Source organism: Plecotus auritus (genome assembly GCF_963455305.1).
Source record: "Plecotus auritus genome assembly, chromosome: 6".
Classification (NCBI taxonomy): Eukaryota; Metazoa; Chordata; class Mammalia; order Chiroptera; family Vespertilionidae; genus Plecotus; species Plecotus auritus.
The window spans coordinates 107,431,155-107,453,804 of NC_137773.1; the positions used below are offsets into that span (position 1 = coordinate 107,431,155).

A 22,650-nucleotide genomic window follows, 5' to 3' on the forward strand; every position below is an offset into this window, starting at 1 on the left:
GAGGGCACATGCAGGAGGCAGCCAATCAACATGTCTCTCTCACATTGATGTTTCTCTTCCCCTCCTCCCTCCCTTCCTCTCTCTCTAGAAATCAATGGAAAAAATATCCTCAGGTAAAAAAATATCCTAGGGTGAGGATTTAAAAAAAAAAAAAGAATGCCTTGAGAGCAATGGGGTGTCCTCAGAGCACCATCTGGGGAGGTGCATGGTGCATGGCATCTGTCCCATTGCTGGCTGTGTCAACCTCAGTCCCTCTGGTGAGATGGGCCTGCCCAGTTTCTCCAGCACAGTCACAGCCTTTCTTGGTGCTGGGTCAGTATTGCGGCGAACTGCTCAGGCCTATCTTGAGCTTTAAAATGCACTTCCTTTGCCAAAACGAACCATTGCACGTTTTTCTGAAACATAAGGCAGAGGCTTCTTTTCTCCATGAGCGAATTGAAGGCTGCTCCATGGCATCCTCGGCTGGTAGGACTTTGTCTGAAGAGAGGTCTTCTCATCTGGCAGAAGGGGAAATTGAGGCCCACGGTGGGGGGCGGGAGAAATGTGTGCAGGATTGCACAGCTAGCTGGTGACAGAGCTGAGCAAAATGAGTTCTTTTTCCTCCAAGTTCAAGGGGAAGCTCCCCAAACCCTCCACCACCCCACACACCCTTTCCCTCAAGTGTGTCTGGAGGCCCTGGCTGTTTGTCTGAGGTCAATAAACAGGAATCTCCCAGCCCTTGTTGAGAGCTGTGGGGCAAGGCCTTTGCTTGCTCTCCCCTTATCTTCAGAGGAGAGAGGGACTAGCATAGAGGGAGGAGCAGAGGCAGAGCAGGGTCCTCCTATAGGAACCTGCCCTGAGCTCCCTGGGCTGAAAGGCAGCTCTGCTGGGGGTTGCAGGAGGGTATTCAGACCTTGGAGGTCCTTGAGAAGGGCAACCAGGGCCTTCAACCAGCTGAGAGTGAGAATGTGCTGTGGAGAAAGGCACCAGGCTGTGTGTGGAGGGTCCCAGGAGTGCCCAGCTCTGTCACCAGCTAGCTCTGTCTTGTGCCCTGAGCTGCCCTAGGAGGGGTGGCCAGGAAAGCTGGCCCCCCAGGAGTCCACAAGCCATCCTAACAACAGCCCCTAACCCAGGGTGCACTGGTGGGAGAGGAGGCATCAGGCTGAGCCCAGGAGAGGAGAGAAAGAGAAGAGTTGAGAGCGAGGGCCTGAGAAGTGGGAAGGAGGCAGCCTGAGCTCTTGAGAATACAAAATAAAGGTAGGAGCTCTGCTGAGTGTAGAGACAGGAGGGGAAGGGGTCTGTGTTCAGCACCCTGGCATTTATTCACTCAGATGCCTTAGGCCAGCAAGAGACTGCTGCAGGCCTGCCTATGAACTGATTCATTGTATTATGTAAGGAAAACAGGGAGGGGGCTTCATGAGTCTTGGGGAGGTAGCTACCTGGCTGATATTTGAGAAAGGGGAAGATGAGGGGAGCTACCCTGGATCTGTTCAAGGGCAAGCTGAGTGGGGAGGGTCACAGAGTAAGCCTGCCTAGATGGGCTGAGACCAGGCTAGACCCCCTGCCTCCTCCTCAGACCAGGTCCTCACTCCTTAGGAACCATCTGTGTGATCGCCTGATTGGGAACAAAAGGTGAACAGGACACAGTCCTTGCCTCAGGGAGCTTCCAGACCAAGCAGGTGAAGGAGGGAGCTCCCATGGGGCCTGGGAGCCTGAGGGGCCAAGAACAGATCATGCCCAGACCTCATGGCCACAGGATCCTGTCCTGTGCCCCAAAGAGTGGGGAATGGGACCAGGCAGATGCTGCATGAGCATTAGAACATCTGGGAAAAAAACTGAGGGAAGGGCAGTAGCTGAGTGTGGCTGGAGGCCAGGTAGTGGCTGACAGAACTGGGAGGGCAGCAGGGGGCAGGAGTTGGCCTGTGTTCAGTCAAGCAAGGACACAATGTCAAGAACTCTAGAAGGGGCCAGGCAGAGCCAGATGGACATTGGACAACGCACTGTGCCAGTGGCCTGTGTATGTGTGTGTGTGTGTGCATGTGTGTATATGTGTGTATGTGTGTATGGAAGTGTGTTAGAGAGTGTCTATGGGTGGGTCTCTGTGTGTGCATGTATATGTATGCATGCATGTTTGTATGTCCATGTGCATGTGTGTGCATGCATGTGTTTATGTGTGTCTATGCATGTTTGTGTGTGCCTGTGTGTCTATGTGTGAGAGTATCTACGGGGGTGTTACGGAGGTGTGTGTGTGGCTGTGTGGCCATGTTTATGGGAGAGTGAATGTCTGTGTATATCTGTGTCTGTGTGTGACAGTGTCTATGGGTGTGTATATCTGTGCATGCATGTATGTGTATATGTTTGTGCATGCATTTGTGTATGCCTCTGTGTTTCTGTGTATCTATATGTGTTTCTATGTGTCTGTGTGTAAGAAACTGTCTAGGGGGGGTGGGTGCATGTGTGTGTACATGTGTGTATACACCTATATGTGTCTGTGTGTGTGAGGGTGTTTATGGGTGTGTATGTGCTTGTCATGTATGTGTATATGCATGTGTGTGTGTGTGTGTGTGTGTGTGTGTGCGTCCCTGTGTCTGTGTGTGTGGTACATATGGATCAGGGAAGAAGCTGGAGGCTGAGGGTGCAGGTTCCAACCAGGAGCTCCTTCAGGTCCTGGTGGAAGATGCTGAGGGCTGGACTCCTAGGGAAGAGCTGGGTGAGCAGGATAGGCCTGGGCCCCCAAGACCAGAGCAGCTTTCAGTTTGGGTCAGTCCCAAGCTGGCAGTGGGAGGCCTTCTGGGGCTTATGGCTGGGTGTGTGGCCCAGACCTTCCCAAAAGCAGGGAGAGACCAGGCCTGCTCAGTTCAGAGCCCAGGGAGGACACGGGTGTCCAGAGCCTGCACAAAGCTGTCAGAAATTGTTGGTAAATCTATGGAAAGAATCACCAAAAGCAAAAGTGCAAGTGGGGCCAGATGGCCAGTGGGAGGCCAATGCAGAGGGCATGTCCTCTCGGTATCTGGGGAATACGTGTGTGTGGATGTGAATGAAGCTGGGCGGGTGAGTCTGAGTGTGTACATTCACGGGGTTTAGGGCACCCATGCTCGGCTGCAAACCTGGAAGCAGCCTGAAACCTCTGCTTACTCCCCAGGATGGAGCCCATCTACCCATATCCCTCCCAGAACAAAAGCCCCCTGGGCACTGAGGTGGGGTGAGGAGGCAACAGCACCCCTCTACCATTACTCGCCTATAGCCTTTGGGAGCTCAGCAGGATCCAGGCCTGCCTGGGGCCTCTGCCCAGGAGGAGCTTGGGGGAACACAACAAGGCACTCACCCGGTGCCCTAATCAGTCCTGTTCCCACATCTCTCCACCCAAGACCTGAGGAGAGACAGGAGCCAGAGCCAAGAAAGGTGGGGTGCAGGATCCCATATGAGGGCAACAGAAACACCTAAGGCACACCAGCCATCAGAGCCAAGCCAGGGTTCAGCCTGGCCTGCTGGGCTCCAAAGCCCTGAGAGTTCTTTCACTATGTTTTTAATTCCTGCTAGTTGCAGGTAAGCTCCAGGGGGCCATCTGGCTCCCTACTGTTTGTTTCTCCAGCAGGGCTTAGCAAACAGCACCTGCTGTGCAATGGTGACCTGGGGACCCAGGGCAGCCCAACTCCCTCATCCTGAACCCAGAGCCCATCAGAATGTTTACACACACCCAGGAGGCAATGCATTCATTCCCTCAGGAAAAGTCCTGCTTGGGGATGCCAGGCTGCCCCACCCCCCACATGCCCTGTACTTCCCTCTGGTCCTGCCAGCCCAGCAGAATACCCCTGCCCTCTGCTTTCTCTCTGTCTGCTTCCTATCTGTCTTTCAAGACCATCTTCAAGGCTCTGTCTACCAGGGGCAGGCTAGGCCGCCCCTACCCAGCAAGGTCCAGGGGGCCTCCTTGGACAGCTGCATATACCTGTCTGATGCTGTTGCCTGGCGAGCTTCCTCTTCCCAAGCTCCAGCCCTCCCCCACTGCCCCTCTGCAAAACTAATGTCACTCCCTCTGACTCACTTTCCAAGAGGCTGCATGCAGGGGCCCAATATCAGCCTCTGGGTTAACAGAGGCCTGGAGGCTGTCCTGGGGCAGGTGTCAGGCAGCCGTTGGGCATCCCCAGGCCTGAGCGTGTGGAGCCTGCACAGGGTGAGCATGCACCGGGGTCCTGTGGTCCTTGCAGCACCTAGAGTCCTGGTGAAGGAGGGGAAAGATGTGCAGGCAGAACGGCAGCATAGATAGCAGCATGTGGGCCAGAGCCACACTCTGGGCAGGTCATCAGGCTGCTGGAAGCTGCAGGTCATCAGACTGGGAAGTCTGGGCAGGGGGAGCTGACCCCAGGGCTGTCCAGTGGCCTTGGTTCAGTCAGCATGATTATTTTGAGAAGTATCATGCTCTTTTTCCAATTACTGCTAAATAAAATTCCATTTTATGCAAATGCCACAAATTTTTATGAAGGTATAATTGACATATACACTGAGTGGCCAGATTATTATGATCTCTGAACGCATAATAATCTGGCCACTCAATATAAATATATATATATATATATTAGAGGCCCGGTGCATGAATTCGTACATGGGTGGGTCCGGCCAGCCTGGCCAGGGGCAGGGGACATGGGCCATTGGCTGGAGCTTGTACTGCTGGTCGAACTCCTGGTCGAGGGGACAATTTGCATATTAGCCTTTTATTATATAGGACTAGAGGCCCGGTGCACGAAATTCGTGCACAGGAGGACGGGGGATCCCTCAGCCCAGCCTGCACCCTCTCCATTCTGGGACCCCTCGAGGGGTGTCCGACTGCCCATTTAGGCCCTATCCCAGTGGTGGGATCGGGCCTAAACGGGCAGTCGGACATCTCTCTCACAATTCAGGACTGCTGGCTCCCAACTGCTCACCTGCCTGCCTTCCTGATTGCCCCTAACCGCTTCTGCCTGCCAGCCTGATCACCCCCTAACCACTCCTCTGCTAGCGTGATTGATGTCAAACTGCTCCCCTGCCAGCCTATTTTCCCCTAACTGCCCTCCTCTGCAGCCCTGGTCACCCCAACTTCCCTCCTCTACTGGCTTGGTCACCCCTAACTGCCCTCCCCTGCAGGCTTGATTGCCCACAACTGGCCTCCCTTGCAGGCCTGATCCCTCCCAACTGCCCTCCCTTGCTGGCCATCTTGTGGTGGCATTCTTGTGTCCACATGGGGGCAGGATCTTTGACCACATGGGGCAGCCATCTTGTGTGTTGGAGTGATGGTCAATCTGCATATTACTCTTTTATTAGATAGGATAGAGGCTTGGTGCACCGGTGGGGGCCAGCTGGTTTGCCCTAAAGGGTGTCCCGGATCAGGTTGGGGGTTCCCTTGGGGTGTGGGGTGGCCTGGGCGAGGGGCCTGTGGTGGTTTGCAGGCTGGCCACGCCCCCTGGCAACCCAAGCGGAGGCCCTGGGATCTGGGGTTTATTTATCTTCTACAATTGAAACTTTGTAGCCTGGAGCGGAGCCAAGCCTTCTGCTTGCTCCCTGGCTGCAGCCATTTCTGTTTGGGTTTATGTATCTTCTATAATTGAAACTTTGTAGCCTTAAGCTGAGGCCTGGGCCAGGCAGGGCTGCAGAAGCTTGGCTTCCTCCATTGCCGTGGGCAACCCTAGCCTCCTGCTCTTTCCAGCTCCGTGGCTGCCGCCATTTCTGTTTGGGTTTATGTATCTTCTATCATTGAAACTTTGTAGCCTTAAGTGGAGGCCTAGGTGGGCAAGGGCAGGCGGAAAGCTTGGCTTCCTCCATTTCCGGGGAAACCCAAGCCTCCCTCCCTCTCTCTGTGGCCGTAGCCATCTTGGTTGGGTTTATTTGCATATTCACTCCTGATTGGTTTGTGGGTGTAGCTTGTGGGCATGGCTTGTGGGTGTAGCGGAGTGAGGGTTAATTTGCATATTACTCTTTTATTAGATAGGATATACACTGAGTACCCAGATTATTATGCGTTCAGAGATCATAATAATCTGGCCACTCAGTGTATATTGTATTAGCTGTAGGTGTACAACATGATGATTTGGTATATTGTATGTTGTGAAATGATCTCCACAATAACTGTAGTTAACATCCATCACCTCATATAGCTACTATTTTTTGTGTGTGGTGATAACACAAGAAGTATTCTTAGCAACTTTCAGGTGTACAATGCAGTCACCACCCTGTATATCTGATCACAGGACTTATTTATCGTATGCCATAGCTGTTTATCCATTCCCCTCTCAAGTCTGCACATATGGGAGCTGCCGGTTTGGGGCTGTTACAGAGAGCGGCCCTGACATTTGCTCCTGATCTCTGTGTCAATGCAAGACTTCCTCCAGGGGAAATACCTGGGTGATGGCTGGGGCAGGTGGTACGAGTATGTTTTTTAGAAGCTGACAAACCGCTTTTGAAGGAGCGCTCCCATTTCCCTCCAGCCAGCAGCTTGCAGGGTGCTCACATCCCTACACTTCCCCACAACCAGTGCAGTTCAGCATCACTTCTTGGGTTCCTTGGCCCTTGGTGGGCTTTCTCTGGGGAAGCTCTCCCTCTTCCTTGGGTCCTCTGGGGACAAGCACCCTCTCCCCCCAGCCCTGCCCCGGCCCTGCGCCCTGCCCACCTCACGCCTCTCTCCACAGCTACCCGGGAGTCTGCCTTCGTGCACGCCATTGCCTCCGCCGGAGTGGCCTTCGCAGTAACACGCTCCTGCGCCGAGGGCTCCGCTGCCATCTGCGGATGTAGCAGCCGTCACCAGGGCTCACCAGGCCACGGCTGGAAATGGGGTGGCTGCAGCGAGGACATCGAGTTTGGTGGGATGGTGTCTCGGGAGTTCGCGGACGCAAGAGAGAATAGGCCTGACGCCCGCTCTGCGATGAACCGCCACAACAATGAGGCTGGGCGCCAGGTAAGTCCACAACCCTGTGTGCCCTAGCCATGCATCTGGGGGCCCTCTGACCACTGTCCTGTGCACTGGGGAGGGTTCTCTGACCATGGCCCTCTGTGCCCTGGGGATGTTCCAGGGGGCCCTCAGAGCACACCCCTGGTCCTTTGAGGAGTGTGGCCTGGTCTGAAACACAGTACTGTCCAATTGCTCCTCAAGTGTCTGGGTATTCCCACAGAATGGTAGGTCCACTTCTGGAGTTGGGGGTCACAAGAAAGGAGGGATGGGATAAAGGCCTGCCTTGCAGGAGCTCCTACACAGCCAAAGAGATGCGGCTATAGCACAGTCTGGAAGTTCTGTGTGAGGGAATGCATACACATAAGGTGAACTGGCACAGAGGACAGTCCAGACCCAGGCTGGAGTCTCAAAAAAAAGACTTCTGCTGTCAAAGACAGTGAGCGAATAAATGCAGAGTAATGGCAGTTATCTAGCTGGGAGGAGGCCAGGAGAGCCTCCGGGCAGCCCAGGGTGAGGCTGCACATGAGTTAGTCTGGGTAGAATATGGAAAACAGAAGGAGAAGGAGAATTTGGGAGATGGAGAAGCTGACGGATCAAGCTTTGAGGGCTTTGTGAGCCCTGCTGAAAAGGACTGGGTTAGAAGTTCAGTGGGAAACTGATAGAGGACTGACTGCTGATAACAGGGACTGTGTAAGGACCTACAGGTGTCCAGTAGATTTAGCAACACAAAGATGGCACTGGCTTTGCCCAGTGGAACCAGGGGATTGCAGAGGGCTGAAGAGTGAACGGGGACACTCAACTTCCAACAACAGGGACTAGGTAAGTCAGTTTCATCTTCCTGCTGAAGACAGTATAAATGCAGGATGGAATACAAAAGGCACCCTGCTAAAAGTAAAGAAGCTCACCTGTGTACAGTCACCTGATTTATCTGAGGGGAGGTAAAGCAGTGCAGAAGAGGAAATGGGCTTTTCAATAAATGTGCTCAGTCCATTGAATCACAATATGGAAAAAATAATCTTGACCCCTACCTCACACCATTATATAAACGTAATTACAAACCCAAATGGGAAAGGTAAAACAAACCCCCAAAAAATGCTTAAAAGAAAACCTAGGAGACATCTTAGGCAGAGATTTCTTAAATAGGTCAAAGAAAAATATTAAAATGTGGACCGTATTTAAATTAAGAATGTCTATTCAGCCCTAGACATTTTGGCTCAGTGGATAGAGCATTGGCCTGTGGACTGAAGGGTCCCAGGTTCAATTCCAGCCAAGGGCACATACCTTGGTTGTAGGCTCCTCCCTGGCGTGTGCAGGAGGCAACCAATCCATGTGTCCCACATCGATATTTCTCTCTGTCTCTCCCTCTCTCTTCCACTCTCTCTAAAAGTCAATGGAAAAATATTCTCAGGTGAGGATTAAAACAAAAATTTTTTAAAGAGACATCTATACTAATAAAAGGGTAATATGCTAATTAGACCAGACATCTTCTAGACATCTTTCTGGACAAAGCTACGGTGGTATGGCGGGGGCCAAGGCGGAGGTGGTTAGGGGCGATCAGGCTGGCAGGGGGGCAGTTAGGGGGCGATCAGGCCGGCAGGCAGAGGCGGTTAGGGACAATCAGGCCAGCAGGGGAGCAGTTAGGGGTGATCAGGCCAGCAGGGGAGCAGTTAAGGGCATCAGGCCAGCAGGCAGAGTGGTTAGGGGTGATCAGGCAGACAGGCAGGCAAGTGGTTAGGAGCCAGTGGTCCCGGATTGTGAGAGGGATGTCCGACTGCTGGTCCTAAACCACAGGAATCGGTCCTAAACTGGCAGTTGGACATCCCTTGAGGGGTCCCAGATTGGAGAGGGTGCAGGCCGGGCTGAGGGACCCCGCCTGTGCATGAATTTCATGCACTGGGCCTCTAGTCTATTTATAAAAGACACCATCATGAAACTAAAAACACAATCCACACAGAAGGAAATAATATCTCCAAAAATATTTGCAAGCTATAATATAAGAACTCTACAAATTAATTTTTTAAAAAGACAGATAACCCAATAAAAAAGTTGGCTAAAAAAAAGTAAAGCCACTTCACAAAAGAAAATATAGGAATGGCCAATAAGTATATGAAAAGGTGTTCAATAACATTAATCATCAGGGAAATGCTGTCAGAATCAGTGCCCTGAAAAAGGGGAGGGCAACCACTGGAAAAGAGCATGATGGGAGTTTCTGAGGACCTGGTGATTTGTGAAATTTTGTCATGTTTTAGATTATGACATATATACATTTTTGTATAATACACTTCCATAAAATGGTTTTTAAATATCACATAACTAAACTAACCATAGAATGAGGAATTAGCAGTCCCAAGTCCAAAACACAGGACTCTGAGTCTGGTACCTGGGGTAGCTTTTGTCCAAGCGTCATTTGCTGATGTGGAAGAAAGTGCAAACACTAAGCTGCACTTCCCTCGGCCTCACAGAGCTAACGGACCTACAAAGGGTGGTCTCTCTAGGAAACCACTGCCCAGTTTAGTACCCTAAAAAGTAAAGGTAAACCAGAAGCAGACCAACTGTTGTGCATATGTACAGACTTGAGCTAGGCTGAACACTGTTTCTACAAATAATTTTTCAAACACAATGTCCACATAAATAAGGATAACCTGTCACATGAGCTGATGACACAATGGATAAGTGGTAATCAGTAAAAAACAAAAACAAACAAACAAAAAAAAAACAGAAACAAGACTCTAAATACTAGAATGATTAGACACAGGTTATAAAAAAAAATATGTTCACTGGACAGACACATGCAGAAAGATGAAATTAGACCACCAATTACACCATACACAAGAATAAACTCAAGATGGATAAAGGACTTAAATGTAAGGCATGAAACCATAAAAATATTAGAGGAGAACATAGGCAGTAAAATCTCATGTAGCAATACATTTACAGATACATCTCCTAGGGCAAAGGAAACTGAGGAGAAAATAAACAAATGGGACTGCATCAAAATAAATAAAAAACTTCTGCACAGCAAAAGAAACTGCCATCAAAATGAAAAGGGAGCCCACTGTATGAGAGAACATATTTGCCAATGATACATCTGATAAAGGGTTAATATCCAAAATATATAAAGTACTCATACAACTCAACAAAAGGAAGACAAACAATCCATTTAAAAAATGGACAGAAGACCTGAATAGACATTTCTCCAAAGAGGACATACAAATGGCCAAGAGACACATGAAAAAATGCTCAAAGTCAGTAATTGTCAGAGAAATGCAAATTAAAACCACAATGAGATATCACCTCACACATGTCAGAATGGCTATAATAAAAAAAATCAACAAATGACAAATGCTGGTGAGGATGTGGAGAAAAGGGAACCCTAGTACACTGCTGGTGGGAATGCAGACTGGTGCAACCATCATGGAAAAAAGTATGGAGTTTCCTCAAAATATATGGAACTGCCATTTGACCCAGCAATCCTACTCCTGGGAATATATCCTAAAAACCCAAACACTCCAATCAGAAAGAATATATGCATCCCTATGTTCATAGCAGCATTATTTACAATAGCTAAGATTTTGAAACAGCCAAGTGCCCATCAGTAAATTAATGGATAAAAAAGCTGTGGGACATATACACAACAGAATACTATGCAGCTATAAAAAAAAGATGGATCTCTTACCCTTTGGGACAGCATGGATGGACCTGGAAAATATTATGCTAAGTGAAATAAGCCTCTGAGAAAGACAACTATCACATGATCTCACTTATTTGTGGAATCTAATGAGCAGAATGAATTGACCAACAAAATAAGACCCGAAGCAGGGAGGCATGGAACAGACTGACATACATTGATGTGGGGTTGGGAAGATGAGAAGAGGCAAGCTAAAGAGTTTATATACTTACCAGGGGCCCAGTGCAAGAATTCGTGCACCTTGAAAGGAACTGTGGGCCACAAGGCTGTGGTGGGCACAGGGGCAGATCTCGGCCCATCCTCCATGCCCCCACCCGGTCCCTCCCACTGGGGCTCCTGGTCCCCTGTCTGCTGGCAACCCTGCTCCCACCGTTGCCACTCCCACACACGGATGGTGCCGGCCCTGCTCACATCACTGACAGCACGGAATGACTGGGGCTGGCGCCAGCAGCGGGTACAAGCAGGCTGACGCCATCAGTGGGTGCGAGTGGTGGCTACTGCCCCGATCGCCCCTCAGGAGCAAGGGGAGGTGGAGAAGCCTTCAGGAGCGATCAGGACCCACGCCAGGCACCGGCAATGAGTATGAGTGGCAGCTCTGGCGCCAGCTGTGGGTGCAAGAGGCGGCTGCCAGCCCCAATCACCCCTCAAGAGCAGGGGGAGGTGGAGAAACCCTGAGGGGCAATCGGGGCTGGCAACCGCTGCTTGCACCTGCTGACAGTGCAGAGTGATTGGGGCCGGTGCTGGGCGCCAGCAGTGGGTGTGAGCAGGGCTGGCGCCAGCAGCAGGTGCAAGCACAGGGCAGGACTGTGGGAGCAAAGAATTTTCAGTAACCACCAGAGGCTGGCCCCAATGACAGCAACCAGCGCTCCGCCTTGTTCTGGCACCCCTGCTCACCTGCTCCACCATTCCACCACAGCCAATGCCTGCCATGTTCTGTGCGCGCCCCCTGGTGGTCAGCGCAGGTCATAGCAACTGGTTGGTTGTTCCACCGTTCAGTCTATTCGCATATTAGGGTTTTATATATATAGATAGGCATAGCCCATGGACACAGGCAATAAGGTAGGGCAGACATGGGAGGGGGGGTAGGGACTGGCAGGATGGAAGTAAAGGGGGAGAGAGATATCTGTGATACTATCAACAATAAAAAGTTTATTTTTAAAAAAGAAAACAAAAATTTACCCTTTCAGAAATAGCATAGGAATATACTAGAGACTTGGTTTTGGGAGGAAACCTGACATGGATTCAAATATTGACCCTTCATTTAATAGTGTATCACTTTGGGAAAGTTACTTAACCCTTCTGGAGCCTCCGTTTTCTCATCAATAACGTAAGATTAATAATTATTAAAAATGCTCACATTCATACAGCTAAAATGCAAGGTTGAACATTTCAGCAGGGAACTGGAAACTATAAAAATAATATAGTAGATTTGGGAAAGAATCACATAAAAATTATAGAACTGAAGAATGAATGAGGGTTTCCAGTTAAATACAACAAAGCAAACATAAGCGTTTCACTCTGCAACCTCCTAAACACCCACTAAAATGACAATGAATGAATTTTAACATAAATAAGGCTCCTGAAAACATGAAAAACAGAAGTGACAATGGCAACGAAAGTTTGAAAGCTAAAAAGCAGATAGGTGAATATCCAATGTCTTAGTAGGCCCAAGAAAGCTGAGTCTTAAGCCAGCAGAGGCGAAATCTGAGCAACAACTCAGGAATTACTAGTATCAGGTATCTTGAAGAACAGAAGTAAATAGGGGGCTGAAAACAGGAAGACTGGTTGAAAGTCTTTGTTAAAAGCACTTTTTAACCCACCAGCTCTTCTGTCCAACTCCTTGCACCCAGGCAACACCCCTCCTTTACCAGAAATCTGCAAACTTATTTTCTAAAAAGGGTAAAGCAGGGGTTGTCTGGCCTGTGGAACCCAAGCACAACTAAGAGCAAGGCCACCCACGTGAAAATAGTATATCTAAGTATGCATTTCTCTTCCTAATCTCCTAATGCTGCACTGATGCTTGATCACCCACAGGCAGGAGAATGGAAAGTTCTGCCCTAGAAATCAGAGGAACCCAGGAGTAGAGACTTAACTTCTCCAACGAAATAATGTGGCCAAGTCACTCTGGGGCTAGGGCTCAAGTTGGCAAGTCCCTCCCAGGCACAGGAGCTTCCAACAAGATTTTCAGTGGCCTGGTTTTATTTTATTTTATTTTTTGCCTTTTACACTCTTTTTTAAAATATATTTTTATTGATTTCAGAGAAGAAGGGAGAGGGAGAGAGAGATAGAAACATCAATGATGACAGAGAATCATTGTTGGCTGCCTCCTGCACACCCCCTTACTGGAAATCCAGCCAGTAACCTGGGCATGTGCCTTTGACCCAAATTGAACCTGGGACCCTTCAGTCCGCAGGCTGATCCTCTTTCCACTGAGCCAAACAGGCTAGGGTTAGTGGCCTGCTTTTAAATATAAACAGACAACCAAGGACTCTCAGACACCCAAGGAGGCCTCCAGCAATCACAAAGGTAAAGACCAAAACAAAGAAACAAGATCCAAACTTATGGAAAAGAGATGTTGTAAAGAGAGAAGAAAACTTCAAAAACTATCACTGTCCCAGAGAGTTGAGAAAACATACTGTACCCATGAAATTGGAACAGGATGTTAATTTAAGAGAACATTGGGGGTGGGGGAAGAGGTCTTAGAAATTAAAAATAAGACAGCAGAAACAAAACTCTCAGCAGAAAGGTTGGTAGATAGTTAAGATACTTGTCCACAAAGCAGAGGGGAAAAAGACAGAGATGGAGACTAGAAAAGAACAGAAAATATGGAGGCTCTGTCCATGAGAGACAGTGATGAACATGAAGAGGAGGAAGTTGGCACAGAAATAAGGCAGGAAGGTTCCGGGACTGGAGATCATGGGTTTCAGACCACAAAGGCCCAGGAAGTGACTGAAACAAGAAAGGGAGACCCACACCAAGCTGACAGCACAGACATGGCCCCAAGCTACCCAGGAAAAGGTCGAGTTCACGTCAAATATCAGGGCCAAGATCGCATCAGAGTTTCCAAGAAAATATAAATGACAGAATAAAATGGAGCAGTACTTTCAGAATTCTGAGGGGCGGGGGGGGGGGGGGGGGCTTTTAGCCAAGAAATTTACTTAAACCATTTTTCAACTTTTCAAGTAGAAAAGATTTGTTTCCAGACAAGCACATTTCCTAAAATTGACCAGAAGACCTCTCAACAAGATGTCTCCAAGATGAAATCGATAGGACACCTGGTATGTTTAAATGTCTTGAAGAAGATACTTAGACAATTAAGGGAGAGCTTGAGACTGAATCCATGATACATATATTCAAAAATTAACAACAAAACATCTTGTAGGAAAGGAAAAGTAATCGTAACATATCACATGGCTCAACTGAACATGACATTTAACAATCCCAATATCATCAGCACTAAATATTGATCTAACTAGAAATATGTTCTAGTTCTTAAGGTAGGAAGACGTTGGAAATGTGCATCAGAGTGGCGGGGGCAGGGGTGAGAGGTCCAAAGACAATGCCAAACACACAAGGTTTGTGAGAGGCACACAGCACTACCTTGGATGGTCAGGAAAGTGCTGAGTGAGAGTGGGCGCAGAACTCCTGTGTGTTTTTTTATTTGAGAGAGAGAGAGAACGAGGGAGAGAGAGAGCGATTTGTTGTTCCACTTATTTATGGAATATTGGTCAATTCTTATACACTGATTGGCCAGATTATTATGATCTCTGAACGCATAATAATCTGGCCACTCAGTGTATATCCTATATAATAAAAGGCTAATATGCAAATTGTCCCCTTGACCAGTTCAACCAGCAGGCAGGCCAGCCAACCACCATGTCTCCTCCCCCTGGCCAGGCTAGCAGGACCCCACCCATGCATGAATTCATGCACCGGGCCTCTAAGATATATATATATATATATACACACACACTGAGTGGCCAGATTATTATGCGTTCAGAGATCACAATAATCTGGCCACTCAGTGTATGTGCCCTGACAGGGGATCAAACCCAAAACTTTGGCGTATGGGGATGATGCTCTAATCAACTGAGCTACCTGGCCATGGTTCCTGTATTTCTTAACACATTTCGGGAATTATTGGGCTTTTTAAAGCAGCGGTCGCCAACAGGTGGTCCACAGACCACTGGTGGTACCTGAGGGCCGAAAGGTTGGCGACTGCTGATTTAAAGTACATACATATATAACTTTGATAAAGTCAAACTAAAACAAGAGACTGAGGATGCAGAGGAGGAAGCAGCTGCTCCTGTTTGGGAAAGCTTGGCCACAAAAGGGAAGAGGGTGGAGATTAGACAGAAATGAACTGGTGTGGGGGCAACTCACAGATGCCCAGGGAAAGGGCCGGTATGCGAGGGAAGAGTTGAAACAGCAGGGAGATGGGGATGGAACAGGAAAGGATCCGGATGCAGAGCCCACTGAAGCCTTAGCCCAGCATCATCCAGTGGGAGTGCCATGTGTACCAAATTTTCTAGTAGCCACATATTAAAAGAAAACAGCGACATTCATTTTAATACTAAATTTTATTTAACCCACTATACTTTTCTACTTGAAAAGTTGAAAAATGGTTTAAGTAAATTTCTTGGCTGAAAGCTGCCCCCGCCCCTCTGCCCCTCAGTGGGCGTTTCAGTAATGCAATCAATGTTAAAATCATGCATGAGATATTTTACATCCTCTTCTTGTACAAAGTCTGAAAACTTACAGCAAACCAGTGTATAGTCTGCACTCACAGCACTTCTCCGTTTGGACCAGCCACACCTCCGGGGCTCATGGGTGGTGGTGATCACCACAGTGGACAAGGCAATCTTAGGTCTGATGAAGTCACCCACCTTCACCTCTTTCCCCAAAGAGAACCTGGGATTCCCACATGAACACACACACCACTTTGCCAGGCCCAGCCAGTTGTCCACCCTCAGGCCCCCCCCAGACCCCCCCAACTTGGTGCCCTGCACTGCCTCGCTCCTCCTCTTCCCAACCCCCTACAGTCCAAGAACCCAGCTTCCTGGGCCCTGAAGATGCCCAATGCAAGCCACCCCCACTACCCACACTCAGGTAGCTCTCAGTCTTGCCACCAGCCCACATACACCTCTGGGCCTCGATCATGGGTTCTCCAGGTTAGAACTAACTCCTTCCTTCTTCCTGTCTGCACTTACATCATCACGTTACAGCCCCGGCCTTCCTTCACTCTGTCATAGATGCCCAAGACTTGGACCCAACCTAGGAGAGAGCAGGGAGGTTCCCGGGCCCTGCCCTCCTACTCTACCTCACTTCCACCCCGCGCTCCTCCGGAATCTCGGTCGGCCAGGGGAGCACATAGAAGGGAATGGCACTGCAGGCCCATAGAGCGGGCACCTGCTCCGCCTGGGAGCCCCAGGCGCTTTATGGAGCAGGCAGGTGGGCTGGGTTTGCCCGGGAAGCCTGGGGCGGGGGCTGCAGGACAGGAGCACTGTCCTGAGAGACTGTCCCGCGCAGACGCATCTGCGCTGAGCGAGGGCCCTGACGCCCCCGCCCGCGCTCCTGCAGGCCATCGCAAGTCACATGCACCTCAAGTGCAAGTGCCACGGGCTGTCGGGCAGCTGCGAGGTGAAGACGTGCTGGTGGTCGCAGCCCGACTTCCGCGCCATCGGCGACTTCCTTAAGGACAAGTACGACAGCGCCTCGGAGATGGTGGTGGAGAAGCACCGCGAGTCGCGCGGCTGGGTGGAGACGCTGCGGCCGCGCTACACCTACTTCAAGGTGCCCACGGAGCGCGACCTGGTCTACTACGAGGCCTCGCCCAACTTCTGCGAGCCGAACCGCGAGACCGGCTCCTTCGGCACGCGCGACCGCACCTGCAACGTGAGCTCGCCGGGTATCGACGGCTGCGACCTGCTGTGCTGTGGTCGGGGCCACAACGCGCGCGCGGAGCGGCGCCGGGAGAAGTGCCTCTGCGTCTTCCACTGGTGCTGCTACGTGAGCTGCCAGGAGTGCGCGCGCGTCTACGACGTGCACACCTGCAAGTAGGGGCGCGCCGGGCTCGGTGCCGGCCCCTCCCGGACGGGGCGGGTCCTCTGATGGAGCCTGCGTGAGGCCAGAGTAGCTGGCGGTTCTTCCCGACAGGTTCGGAGCTCCTCCCGGATGGGGCGGGGCTCTGGGGCAGAGGCTTTTGGATGAGGGCGGGGTCTTCTCTGGGGACCCAGCTCCCTTGAGGGGAATTCCGCCCTGCCACCTCCTCCTAGCAGCCCACTTGTAAGGTTCCATCCAACCCAACTCTTCTATGTAGAGCAGCTCTCCTGATAAACAACGGCAGAGACCCCTGTCCCCCAGCCTCTTCCTCTGAAATCTGGGGACCAGGGGCCCTCCAAGTCTGGTGCTCTGGAAAGGCCTAACATCTGCCAGCGCTCCCAACCAATCCAACGGAGAGAGCCCACGCCTTGCAGAGCCCCAAGAACCAGCAGGGCCTGGGGGAAGGAGGGGCCTGGCGGCAGAGGCGAGCAGGAGGTTGGGCCCTGAAACCTGGCTCTGCCCGGGCTGTCATGTGTGAGGCAATCAGACATCAGGCGCTCTTCCCAGGGACTGTTACTGCTGTCACCCAAGCCCTGGCTGGCACATCCCACTGTGGAGCCCTTCCACCTCCCTTCCTCAGGTCTTTCACCTGCACCCCATCCACAGGAGAGGAGCATAGCCTTGTGTCCCAGCCCTACCCTGCCTCCCTCTTGGCCTCAGCACCTCCCCCACCTTCTTCATCTGCAGCCCAGACCCTACATCTGCCCAGGACTGCTGGCCTGCACCACCCCAGTTCCATCATCCTGCCTTGGAAGCTTATTTGGGGTAGGGTGGGGTTGTTTGGGAGGTTTTAGTAGGAGGAGCCACACCTGGGGGTTGCAGAGGACCCTCAGCCCCCAGAGGAGAGGTATCCCCTTGCAGCCCTGGTAGTTAGGACTGATCCCCTGGGGCTCATGCTGAAGCTATGGTGTGCCAGACTTGCCACACTGGCCACTGTCCTGGAGCATGTGGCTGGCTGCTCAGCCAGCCTCACCTTCTGACTAATCCACCCAGCCCAGGAAGTACTGGCTTCTGGATCCCTCAGCCAATGCCCAGGCCAGGCCTCTTCTCACTCAGACTCTGCCACTGTGAAACATCCCCCAGTCCCCAGGCAGGGGGAGGAGGCCAGCCAGAGAGGAATGGCTGCATGCCTCCAAGGACAAGACCTTCCTCTGCCTTGAATTTTGTGTTTTTGGTTTTAATTTTATTTCTGATGCTGCTATATTCACCATACACTGGAGCTAATCAAACAGATGTGTTGTTGTTTTTTCCCTTTTCTTTCTATGAAAGAAATTATTTGAGTCATAGCTTGTGAGTTTCAAACAATGGGGAAGTAAAAGACAAAAAAAAAAAAAACAACACAAAAAGCAGAAACAACCAAACGCTGTGGATTGTGCTGGATTTCTGGTGGTGGGTTGGCAAGGCATGGAGGTTGGATCGGTGGTGACCTCTGGGACAGAAGACACCCATGGGCCAGGGGAGGAGGCAGTCAGCATGCACCTTGGAGACTCCTGGGGTCTTGGAGGTGGCCTCCAGAGGCCAGAATTCCAGAAGAAAGAGGGACCGCAATGCCAAGGAAAAGAGGGCACACAACCAGTGGTGCTGAGGTCTGGGGCAGGCGAACTAGACCCAGGCAGAAGGCTCCGGTGAGGTGCAGGGAGGAGGCGGAAGCCTGCCTGCTGCAGGGGTGGTACAATGCAGGGAGCAGGGTGGAGGCCCCACGAAAGTCAGTGGAGCAGTGGGACATCCACCAAGTTAACCAAAAGCCACTTCCCCAAATGCCCATGACACTCAGCTGACGTTGCAGTGCTGGCTATGTGGCCACGCCCTCTGCGTTTGGGACATGGCCTCTGTGCGGGGTCCCCATTGTGGCTCACCACAGGGTGTTCCAGGAGGCCAGAGACAGTCCTTCAACCAGACTGTCTGGGAGGCCAGAGACAGTCCTTCAACCAGAGGTTTGCCCAGCTGAGGCCTAGAAGTTGCCCTGGTCCACCCTCACTGGGCCTATGCAGGGCAGTGCTGGGTGGGGCATCTGGAATCTGGAAGGGGGCTTTCCCAAGGCCACACCTTTGCTTGTCCAAGCTGGGTGCAGGGTCCCTGCACCTTTCTCTGCCCTTCTGAGCCCACCCCCTCACCACCACCACCGCCTCTTGAGCCAGACTCAAAGGGAGGGAGAAAGCTGAGGAGGGTGGGGGTGGACAGGCTGGGACAGGTGGAGGGTGAGGAGCATAAAAGGGAAGCTGAGGGCAGGAGGCCCAGCCCCCACCCTCTCCAAGCTCAGGCCCTATGTAGGCCATTTGCTGGAAAGAAGGAAGGTGGGGGGGGGGGGGCGGGGGGAGGGCAGGAGGAGACCTCACAAGGAATCCCCAGCCAGCTGATGGTGGAGAGAGGGAGCTGACGCAGCTGTTTGTGAGGTTAGGAGGGAGGGGTCTGCATGGCTTTGGGGAGCAGGGCCTGCCCCTGCTACTCGCCACCACTCCAGCTTTTTCCCAGATCTTGGGGTAGGCCGGCCTCTACTCTGGAGACACGCACCCCTACTGACTCCACTCATCCTTTCAGCTTCGCCACCCACTGCCTCTGCTTCCCACCACCGCCCTTGGGTACAGACTCTAACCTGGCCCTACCTAGGAGCCCATACCTGCCCCAGGTCAGCTCTATGCCCAACACACACACTCCACTAGAGCCCACTTAGGCACATATTCCTGCCACTAGAACATCAAGCCCCCTCTCTCCACCATTAGCTGGCAGGGGATTCCTTGTGAGGTCTCCTCCTGCCCCCCACCTTACACCATGGGCCCAGGAAGTAAGAGAGCAACTACTGGCTCTCCAGAGGGTCCTGGACAGGAGTGTGCAGAAACAGGGCAGGGGGTCCTGGACGGGGGTGTGCAGAGACAGGGCTCCGGCATGGATATCCACTCACAACCAAGCCCTGTGCTGGAAGAAAGCTGTGGGAGGGTGTGAGGAGATGCCTGGTGGATGGAGTAGGCGCCTATCAGAGTGAGGGAGGCAAGAGGAAGCCAGATTGTGGGACGTCATGGCTTTGATGGTTAAGACAGGACCTGGAAAGTTCCCCCCTCCAACTTACACCCCCCCCCCAATTTGTTATGCCCACAGGGTCCTTGCTGGAGGCTCCAAGCCACTGAAGACAGAGCTAGATGGGGCCAAGTAGGGCAAAAATATGGAGGACAGACGCAGGTCTCCAGGCTCCCAGCATCCCTCCCTGCCCCTCATGGGCTGGCACCCCCATGTCCTACCCCAAGCCCATGGCCTCAGTGGCTCCAGGCTGCTGCTCCCCCAATAAGCCTACCCCAGGCTGGGTCACCCATTGCTCTGGGGCCACAGCTGACCACCAAAGATTCCCAAAACTGGGACTCTAAGAGGTCAGCCAGGGCCAGATGGGCTGCAAACAAATGCTCTATAAAAAGAGAACCAGTGATTAAGTGCCCAGAGCAGGGGGCTGGAGCACTGACAGCAATCTCTCCCTCGGGGGTGAGTCACAGCAAGGGGAACTGGGCTCTCTCAGCCCACCAGGCCATCCTAGGCAACAGAGCTGATTAGACACTGCACAGAGGTCAGGTCCTGTAGGTGGGGGTGGCAGGTGCTCAGAGAACCAAACGTGGGTGTTCCCACAGTGCAGACAGCACAGACGTGCAGCACCTGAGTCAGGGGCTGGGCAGGAGCCATCCTAATTGGCACCTGCTGTGAACTAGGGGCCAGGGGCTCCACAGATGAAAGGGCCAGAGAGACAGCCTAGGCCTGGGCGGGGCTGGCCTATGAAAAGAGACAAGATGGGACCATCCTGGGGGGTCAGTGCAGAGATGGGTTCTGTCTGTCTACACCTCTGAGTCACAGGACTGCCAACCCCCAACATCCAGGCTCTGTCTGGCCAGGGCCCACTGTGACAAGAGGGCCTGGTGGGCCTGTTCGCAGGTGGGCCCAGAGAGGGGGTGGCACTGGCCTGAGGACACAGCATGTCAGGGACCCGCTTCAGGCTGGGTAGCAGTACCAATGTGAAGATGGTCTCAGCTCTCCAGAGGTGAGGCACCAGGACAGTGCTGACCTAGGGGGCATGCTCATCACCCCTGCCAGCATGGCTCCAGGGTGGAGAGAGGCAGAACTCCCCAGAAAAGGCCCAGAATGGGGCACCCAGGCCCGTGGAGCCACAGGACAGGCCTCAAGGGGGATGGGAAGTGCCTGTGTGAGTGAAGAGGAGAAATCCTCAACTCTCCCGACCTCAGTTTCCCTCCAGCGCTAGAGGCAGTGGGATGAGGGGGTGTTTCCCAGGGCTTCTTGGCTCCTGCCTTTTGTTGATGTGGAATGCTCTATCTGGAGCCACTGCTAGAGCCTAGCTGGCTACCCTCTCACCTGCCAAGATCGATCTGCATGTCCCCATGAACCCCTTGCCCAGCCCCCAGCCTGCCCCTTAACCCCCACTCAAAGGGAGGGCAGAGCTGGGCAGCCAGGGGCCTCTGAAGATACTTCTCCGGGGAGTTTATAGCCCGTCCTGCCCGCCCTGTGAGGAAGGAAATGGGCCTGGTGGGCCTGTTCGCAGGTAGTTGAGACAGGAGAGGAATAACCATATTAAAGGCCCCGGAGGTGGTAGGCCCCCACCCTGCCCCAGGGCGCCCTTGGCCCCGCCCCTGGAAATCTCACACTCCCCAAGCAAGGGCTTTGAAGTCCTGCAGGGATGTGGCCCTCCTCAGGCCTCCACTTTCTTGGTCTGGAGCCTCAGTTTCCTCCCTTCAGGGACTTGCTGAGCACCTCCCACCTTCTCCCAGGGCTGGGAAGCTACAGCAGCAGGACCCTCCCCCTCCCCCCGCCCCCAGTCTCTACCCCAACTGTTGAAGTCCCCTGACCCCCAAAGCAGAGCCTGAAGGGTGGGTGGCTATCAACACCCTGCTGGACTGAACTTTGCCCCTAGGGCCCTGAGGTCTGGTTTGGGGGACTGAACTTTGCCCCTAGGGCCCTTCCGGGACACGGCCCTTCCGTGAATCAGAGGGGACACAGCCTTACCTTGGGCTCTGGTCTGAGAAACACGGCCCATCCTGGGTATCTGGCCTATGGCCTGGGGTGGCCATACTCCCTTGGCTCTCCCCTACAGTGGACTCCCTGGCCCAGACCCCAAAGCCTATCTGCCATCCATTTCCTTGTTGGAACCCCTTTTCCTTCATGAAACCCTCTGATTGAGATGCCTAAAGGCAGGGCATTCTGAGGTCTTGACCTGGCAATCAGCAGCTTCCTCTCCAGCAGCCCCTTGGCCTCCAGGTCTGAGCAGAAACTAGACACCTGACCCGCCCACACTGCCCTCCAGCCTTGCATAGTTCAGTGCTGCCTGGAGTCCAGCCTCAGTCTGGATGATGCATGGCCTCCTAGAGCAACATCCAAAGCTCTCAGGGGAACAGGATGGCATCCCTCCCATACACTGGTTGGGGGCACTGCCAGCCTTCCTGTTCATAGCTTTCAACCAGTATACTGAAGCCTGCTGGGTAAGGCTACTCTCTGGGGCAGGGGTCCTCAAACTTTTTAAACAGAGGGCCAGTTCACTCTCCCTCAGACCGTTGGAGGGCCGGACTATAGTTTAAAAAAAACAACTATGAACAAATTCCTATGCGCACTGAGGGCCCGGGACGAGTCGGCTGCTAAGCAGGACAGGCAGCGGCACCCGGCGGGCTGGATAAATGTCCTTGGCAGGCCGCATGTGGCCCGCGCGCCGGCCGTAGTTTGAGGACCCCTGCTCTGGGGTATGAGTTCATGAAGGTGAGGCCACACCCATTTCCTCCCTTCCTATTCCATCATAAAATGGGACAACAGGGAGCAGCTAACAGATGACATGCCCACCCATCCCACCCCTCATTCCACCAAGTGACCTTAATCCTAGAGAGTTGGACAATGGCCCCTTTGCCACCTACTGGGTTAGCGGTTTCAGGGGGAGGTGAGCATGGGGCATTGTTTCTCTGGCTCCAACATCCTCAGTCCAGGCCCCTAG

General features: G+C 52.4%; 1 protein-coding gene across 1 annotated transcript in view; it reads left to right on the forward strand.

Moving 5' to 3' along the window:
* The window catches only part of WNT3A (Wnt family member 3A), a 54,974-nt gene extending 38,288 nt beyond the window's left edge, over positions 1-16,686 (forward strand). The window contains exons 3-4 of the mRNA XM_080674770.1: positions 6,636-6,901; positions 16,164-16,686. Of these exons, the coding sequence (XP_080530896.1) occupies positions 6,636-6,901; positions 16,164-16,643 (746 nt within the window). The 3' untranslated portion in view covers positions 16,644-16,686. The remainder of the gene's footprint in view (positions 1-6,635; positions 6,902-16,163) is intronic.
* Positions 16,687-22,650: the final 5,964 nt, after the last annotated feature.